At 42.0% G+C, this 8,465-nt stretch overlaps 1 protein-coding gene across 1 annotated transcript in view; it reads left to right on the top strand.

Annotated features, from left to right (window-relative positions):
• The window catches only part of ahcyl2b (adenosylhomocysteinase like 2b), a 60,413-nt gene that overhangs the window by 30,246 nt on the left and 21,702 nt on the right, over nucleotides 1–8,465 (top strand). The window contains exon 2 of the mRNA XM_008300588.1: nucleotides 5,395–5,503. Coding sequence (XP_008298810.1) covers nucleotides 5,395–5,503 — 109 coding nt within the window. The remainder of the gene's footprint in view (nucleotides 1–5,394; nucleotides 5,504–8,465) is intronic.

Raw genomic sequence — 8,465 nt, 5'->3', positions numbered from 1 at the left:
GTTCACAGAGGCCACACAAAAAGTGGCATAAAAGCAGCAGAATTAAGAATAAGTCCCTCAATCTTGGGTGAGTCGAAGTTGCTTCCATTTCACGCAGGACAGTTAAAACGCAGGACAGTTAAAAGAGAGAAATCAGAATAACGCTAAACAACCCACACACAACGCACTGCACACTGCACAACTGCTGCTGCCTGTCGCCATTACCAGCGCCAGTCCTTCAGTGGCATCCTGGTTGAATCAAACCACATCTTGATACCATCCCATCTTGATACCATCCCATCTTGATACCATCAAGCCTCTTTCTAGAAACTGTCAGAACACAGATAGGAACAAAACTGGAATGTGGCGTCTAATAAAGTTTGTTTATGAACAAATTACAACACTAGTTTGACAAAACAGCCTTTAAAACAATGCACTGCAAACATTCCATACATTTTAGCGGGAAAAAAAATAATTACTGCCTAAACACAAGTCTAAAAAAAGACGTTATGGAAACAAAATCTTCATATTGACCAGTGCAAGAAAACACTATTTTTGCCTGTAGTGTCTCACCTTATCTTTAATTGTGAAGTGTCATTGCTGCAACTTAAAATGCACATTATTGAGATGTCTTTTGGCGGTTTAATATGTCAAATATGCAGACAAAGCTAAGATTTCTGACCATTCCTGCAAGTGGAAAAATAGCTTAATATCTGAAGCTGCGCCCACTGATTTGTGTTTACTTCTGTGTGCTCGTGTACAATATAAAATCCTAAGTTAATTCAATTTAAGCAATTTTTTTCACAAGTTTTTCTATGTAAGGGATCAGCTACAGGATAGAAATCAGACCAGAGTGGGTGACTTTTTTTTTGTCGACACACTTGGTCTCGTTTTGAACTGGAACAAGCAAACCGCTGGGTCATTCTCTCTGGCAGCACCCCCTGTTCTGAGGCCTAATCTAACCTGTGGTAATCTTGTCCCAAAAACGTCTCGTAAGCCTTCTTTTCCCCCCTCCTGAGCTCCCAAAATGACCCTCAATCCTTCAGTGCAACTCTGAGCCCTTAAAGCCCCTCATCTAGCCTCCATCCAGTAAACCTGAAGAGACCAATAGCCCTATTATAGCCTGTTAGGGGTCAGCGATGTTTGCACCACCAGCTGCCCTTTTCAATGATGCACGGCTGTAGGAGCAGTGTGGAAACTGCCACTCAAGAGAGCATCCGTTTATTCTTTGTCAACCTTTTACTTCTTTTTAGTGGTGTGATGCTGCCATTTTAGATTTCTTTTTTAAGCTTTGTTATGACTTAAGGTGTGAAAAGGTCAGCTGGTTCACCACTTTTACCTCAACAACCATCAGATAGACGGTCCTGAAATTCTGTGCAGTCATTCGTGGTCCCCAGACGATGAATCCTACCGACTGTGGTGGTCGTTTGACTTTACCTCCAGCACCAGTAGATCAAAGTGTTCACACTTGTGAAATAATCTATAAACTATATGAATCTTAAGACTTCGGTAATCTCCTTATTTTTCCTGGAGTGCCAACATGAGGTTATGATTTTGCAATAAATGTCAGAACAACTGTTGAACAGATGAAGACATTTGGTCCAGGCGTTCATGTTCCCGTTCATGATGAATCATCCATACTTTGGTTATTACTGAGCTGTTCACTTTTCACCTTTATCAAGTCCACTACTTTTGTTTATGACATGTTTGCAGTGTTAACATTTCACTGCCACACGAGCGTTTTAGCACGTAAGCATTAGCGTAAAGCTCAGCTTTGCTTAAGTACAGCACCAAAGAGCTGCTGGTGCTGCTGCATAATCTTGAGTTATTTTTTTTTAAGTTGTCTGTCCACCTATACGTCTGCATTTTTCATTCTTATGAATGTAATATCTCAGGAACACCTTGAGGGAAGTTTGGCAAATTTGCTTAGCTTCAACAATGACCTGATTAGATTTTGGTGGCCAAAGTCACTGTGACCTCACAATGCATGTTTTTAGCCACAACTCAAGTATTCACATCCAAATTATGACTAAATCTCACTCATTTATTTTAATAGATGATAATTTTTTACTGAAAATTCAGATTTTTTGCTGATGCTTTTTTAAAAATCTCTTTTATCCTGCTGTTAGTGTTCTTGTGTGCTGTGTTTTTATCATAGGCAAAGACTTGGGCAGCTGTTGGATAGAAAATGTTTTGGTAAACAGTTTTCGCTCCAATGTGTGATACAGTTTAATGATTCCAGAGCATCCCTCTGTGCTTTTTGAAAAACACATTCAGCCTTCTTCAGTACTTCCTTGGATCCTCACAAGGGCCGTAGATCATCCTATTTTTCTCACTTTTTCTTACATAAAGAGGGTTATATACCTTCACCTTGTTTTCAATAGCCTTTCCTAATACTCTTAGCTTGCGTCCTACAGACCGTAACCATCTTGGGTCAGCAGAAGTAAAGCTTAGCTTCAGTTTTGATACCAGCAACTCCGGGACCCCAATCTCTCAAACAATTGACAATTAAACAAGAATACCGAGGTAGGAGAGAGCGCGGGAGGGAGGGGAAGAAATGAAAGGAAAGGGAAACAATTCATCGCATTGTGTTTGCCGGCACATGGTCGGACCAGTTTGGGCTGGATTGCTGGAAAGCAGAGGCTGAAAAAGAGGCCGGGGGTGAAGAGGTGTTGCCTATGAAACGATCAGACCCTGACAGATGAAATCACCTCAATAGCACAAGGCCTTGAATCAGACCGTTCATCACATACACTCCCACGCACATGTGGCAATGCTGAAGAAGAAAAAGGACGGGGAAGGCAGTGAGCCCTGTGTGAAGAAGGTAAGGACGAGAGGTGGATGTTAGCCAGACCTTAGAGGGTTGTAGGTAAAGGATGCCCTGATGTTAGCGTCTGGATGTTGAGAATACTGTTGTCTGGATGAAGCGAAGAATACTCGTCAGCAAAAAGTTGCTGACAGAGCTGCAAGTAGTGATTGTTTATATTGTTGATTCACATTTTGATCATTCCTAATTTAGTTGTTTGGTCTATGAAATGTCAGAAATGGTGGAAAATGTTGGATGAGTGGTTGCAGAAGTCCAGGATGACTAATGTCTCGTCCTACCCACAACCCCAAGATCATCAGTTTATTGTCGTAGATGAGTAAAGAAAATATTCAATTTCAAGATGCTGGAAATAGGAGGACTTCAACAACATTTACTCAAACTGATTCTGATTACCAAAACAGTTGATGATTCATTTAATACTCAACAACTTATCATTTCATTGTTGCACCTCTACTGAGAGCTGGCTGATATTGGGAGTGAAAGCAATAAAGTAGTTTTACAGTTTCAATACCAGGAGATTGTTTCCTTGCTTATCCGTGTTGGTGTTTATGGCCGTCTTGTTCCTGGAGAGCTTTAATATCGCACCTTTCCAAATACCCCTATTCTGAAAGGTGTCTGATCTCTTGTCTGCATTATTGCTGCAGTGCAGCTACTTAAGAAATAGAAGGTCACTGAACCGGGAGGGAGGGAAAAAAAAGCAGGAAACAGAAGCGAGGAAAAGGTTGATACTGTTCGTTTCGGACCTGTGGTAGTGATGACTCAATTTTCCTTTTGATTGCACAACGGCTCTGAGTGTCTCACACATTGTGAGAATAAACACGTGAATGAAAACACTCACACGGCCTCCTGGTATTTGACGTGTACACAGGATGTATCTGAATCACTGTTTTTATTTTCTAAAGTCTCTCATTCACTATCTAAAAATATTGGCTTGTTTTGTATTCAAGGGCAATCTGTTGTAAAGGAGAATGCTAAAGAGTGAGTGAATGGTACTCAGTCAGAGGCTTTTTATCAAATCTGTAAAAGCTTTTCACCACCTATCAGAGGACTGTGGCATCTCTGTCTCCAGGTCTTATCCTGACAGAATGATTTGCTGTTTAGTGTCATCCAACCACTTGTTTTTTCCATTTTAGTTTTTGAACCGCAAGCAGTGCCTAGATGTTTCTCTTGTCACGCTTTTACTCACTGTGGGCTCATGTTTTGCTGCAATTCCAAACGGGGGAATGCCACAACCATGACCAGAAGTAGAGAGACATCAGAAAAGTATGACACAGTTAAAACCTAATGATTCAAAACAAAGACAAAACTAAAGTTGAGCTTCTTCGGTCATTCATTTCACAACACTTGGAAAATTCAGGTTTCCACATGTACCATATTTTTCGAAGTGCCCCCAGGTCTAAATAATAATGGCTCAACATACTGTATTTATTTTATTATTTACATTTTTTATTCGTTTCCATATGTCTTTTTTTCCTGTGTAAGCAGCACAACCTGCAGTTCAGCCCAGTTCAGTTAAAAATTCAGTGATTTATTTATTTATTTACTTTTTTTTTTGTCATGGGACCGCTGGTCACAGCCAATTCATTAATAGCTTAACAGTTGCGCCAAAGAGTGCAGAATTTTTTTTATTTTTTACTGAATCTGGCTGGTGAAAACGTTGTACTTGGCACATTTTTAAATGAGGCACATAGAATGCAGAGATTTTAATGTAATATCATGATTTTAAAGCTTAGATTTTAGGAAATTTTCCACTTTAACAGCACTTCACAGATGAGTACTTCAAAGACTGTTGCAAATCCTACAATTATCTCCATTCTTGTGGTTTCTAGCTCAGATAAACGTTGTAATTTTGTCATTTTTTTAGCTCCACATAACATGCCTTTCAAACTCACCATTGGGTTTTTTGGGGGTCAGACAGTCAAGAATGATAAAAAGTTAATGTCATGCTTCAGATGTCCCTGCTCGCACCCCCACTGGCACATCTTGTTCTTGTTGCTTGGTTTTATTGTAGGAATAGGTCAGCCATTCGGACTCTGATATTATCATCAGACCGATCATGGTGCATCAGGCTGTCGGCTCTGATGTAATAGTGGAAAGATCAACAAAGGAGTAAAATTACGGTCACTTTAGTGGCCTGATTGGATTGAATAGCCAAACACCTCCTACTCGTTTCGCAGAACCAGAATGAACTGTTGTACCTTGTGTGGCCTTGTCACCAGCTGATAATAGCCTCATTGTGTCCTTTATCTTACAAAGTCGGAGTGAACTCAAAGCCGGTCTCCCTCCTCAGAGACGGCACCGGTCTTATCACCTGGCCTTTTATTATTATTATTTTTTCCCTTGCATCTTATCTCCAAAACATTATCCTGTTTATTATCAAAGCTGTCCTTACAGAAGCCCAGGATGACCTCAATTAAAAACCGATTAAGTCAAAAAAAGGATACATCCCAAGTTTTCTCTTCATGGCTGGACGCTGAATTTCAAGTGTCTTGTTGATCTGCTATAACAGTGCGTCTTTGTGTGTCCAAACAATGTCCCAATCTGAGTTCTGATCTCTTTCTTCTTGTGATGTCCCTTTCAACCAGCAGATTCAGTTTGCCGACCAGAAGCAGGAGTTCAACAAGCGTCCCTCCAAGATCGGCCGGCGCTCCCTGTCCCGCTCCATCTCCCAGTCCTCCACAGACAGCTACAGCTCAGGTAAACACACAAACTCATTGTTTCGCTGTTGTTCAATCGCTGTCTCCCGCTGCTTATCGGACATTCCAGAGGACATGGCGTGTTTCCGTTAGCTTCCACCTGGATGAATGGTTGACTGACCTTATCTGTCTCCTCGCTAACCACCTCCGTCCCAGTGTCTCCGTGTTACACTCTCCCTCACTCTGACCCTGCAGTTCATGTGAAACTATGGACTCTCTGTCAGAGGATTAGCTGCTGCCAGCGGTGTTGTATTGGATAGAGGGAGAAAGGAAGAGAGAGAGCAGGGAGGTACTGGGTGGGGTTGAAACTGAACGACATGGGAGGCTCAAATCCCCAGTCTCATTTATAACTGTAGTGGTGAGAGACTAGGAAGTTGGGGGAGATAAATGAGGAAAAGTTCTTGCCAAAAAAACAAAAAAACATGTCAGTGGCACCTGTCAAGGGTTGAGATATATTAGGCAGCAAGTGAACAGTCAGTTCTTTAGGTTGGTGTGCAGGAAGCAGGAAAATGGGCAATGTGAGGATCTGAGTGACTCTGACAAGGACCGAATTGCTGGTTTGACTGTTAGGTGAGAGAGTCTCTAAAACAGCAGGGCTTGTAGGATGTTTGGTATGCAGTAATTAGTGTCTACTAACAGCGTTCCAAGGTAGGAGAACCGATAAACTAGTGACAACGTCTTGGGCGTTCGAGGCTGGCTGATGTGTGCTATCGTGCAGTCAGACCCCAGTGAAGAGCTGCTGTGGCACAAATTGCTGAAATTCTTAATGCTGATATGACAGAAAGTTGTCAGAGCGAGTCACAGCTTGTTGTGTAACAGCAGGCTGGCCAGAATGCCAATGGTGACCCCTGTCTATCAAGGAAAGCACCCACAATGGACACAGGAGCGTCAGAACTGGACCATGGAGCAGTGGAGGAAGGGGGTTTGATCTGATGAATCAGGTTTTCTTTTACAACATGTGACCAGCCAGCTGTGTGTGCATTGTTTGGGTGGAGAAGAGATGGTTGCAGGATGCGTTATGGGAAAAAGGCAACCCGAGGGAGGCAGTGTCAAGCTCTGGGCAACTGGAAAACGTTGGGTCTTTGTGTTAATTTGGATGTAAACAATGTTGCTGACTATGTGAGCTAGGAGACAGTTCAATCATTGGCCTGGCTGATTTTTAGGGCTGATATCTGACTTTTTTTCTGATTGTCAGTATCATTATTTTTAGCCATCTCTCTCTGCCTGTAGTCACTCTGTGGTCTCAACAGTGTCTCCTTAGCAGAAACAGAACCTGTGAAAACTGAAAAAGACACACAAGCCATCAGTGCAAACCAGGACATTATTTCACAGTGGCTAAGGATATGCTAAGGGCTAGTGGCTAAGTTAGGAGGCAGCCACAGATTACCCTAAAGCAGTGTTTGGAAAACAATAATAATGCTTTAAGAGGTTGACCTTGGTGAGCAACAAAATGTATGAATTCTTTATTAATGTAGAAGCCTAATCATCATGTTTAATACATTCCAAATATCAGTTATCATTCTTTCTTGATTTACAATAATCTGCATCAGCCCTGAAAACCCATATTGGCCAACTTCTAAGGTAAACCCCATCATGACAGCAGTATTCCTTGATGGCAGTGGCCTCTGACAGCAGAATAATGTTTCCCTGCACACTGCAGAAATGGATTAAGGAACATGACAAAGAGTTGAAGGTCTTGAGTTGGCCTCCAAATGAGGGTGACCTATGCAATAATAGATTTTTAATTTTGTGGCCGATCTGTGTAGTTTTTTGTGTGTGGACATTGAGGTTTGCTTTGTTAATCTACAGCAGTGGGTGGTGCGCAATGCCTCAAAGTGTAACTAAGGCAAAGTGGATGTAGGAGTGAAAATTAGTGGCCTTGGACATCCTGATAAAGGTGGAGGAGGAAACCTGACAACTTGGAGGTTGTTTAGTGCCAAAATCCAATCAGATAAACAAGCTCAGTAAAGTTGTACAGCTGACAGATGCTCACAAAGAAATGCACCTTCATTTGACTAAAGTGTTTTTTATTGAAGAGAACCTGCTAAAATGTGTTTCCATAGCAACCATACAGCCTACGTTACACATTTTGTCACTGGGGAGATGTTCAATACATCGTCTGTCACTGTAGCAGCGCACGGGAATGATGCTGCTGTGAAGGATAGTTTGACATCTTCGGAAATAGTCTTTTGTACTTGGATGGGAAGATTGAGACAACGCTTAAGTCTGTCTGAAACGCTGCACAGTGACGATCCATAGCTTAGCTTAGCTTAGCATAAACACGGGGAATCAGCTAAGTTGGTTCTGTTAAAAGTCAAACATCCAGAGTGGGTGTTCTCCTTCTTTAGTTTTTGACCTCTCTCTTCTTAAACCTTTGCCCTCTGTTCCTCTCATCGCCACCTTAAAAGCAGAGATTTTGCAAATGCTGCACTGCTTAAGCTGTTTTGACTTTGATTTCCTGCTGTGTGTCAGTCGCACCACTTCCAGTGACGCCATTAACATGATGAGTATTAATCTGTGTGTGTGATACTGCTCGGTCAGCGCTGCTTCTAGTTGCAGAATATGATGGACAAACAGATGGATGGCAGATGGACACATGGACTCTCAGGCAGTATTAGCGGACGGCCATAATGGGTCCTTTAGGTCAAGGGTGCCGGGGGAAAAAGTCTGCACAGTACTTGGTGCTCTTACTGAGAAAAGATTAAGCATTTTTGGTCCTGTGACTTTCCACCGGCACATTTGCAGACCGCCACATGTTTTTATAGGGAAGCGACACCAAATAGGGTCAGCTGAGGAAAAGAGCGGGTTTCTGTCTCTTTAGAAGAAGAAAGATCTCAATAAAAACGTGTTAACTGCTCAGGAAGCGCCTCAGCCAATGCCTTAAATATAGTGTCTGAAATTCCTTGTCATGCATCTCAGTGGTCACCCAGTTTTAGAAGAATATTCTAAACTTGTGCTCCTCC

The sequence above is a fragment of the Stegastes partitus genome, unplaced genomic scaffold, assembly GCF_000690725.1.
Source record: "Stegastes partitus isolate 25-593 unplaced genomic scaffold, Stegastes_partitus-1.0.2 Scaffold1562, whole genome shotgun sequence".
NCBI lineage: Eukaryota > Metazoa > Chordata > Actinopteri > Pomacentridae > Stegastes > Stegastes partitus.
This window is presented reverse-complemented; position numbering and strand designations above follow the sequence as displayed.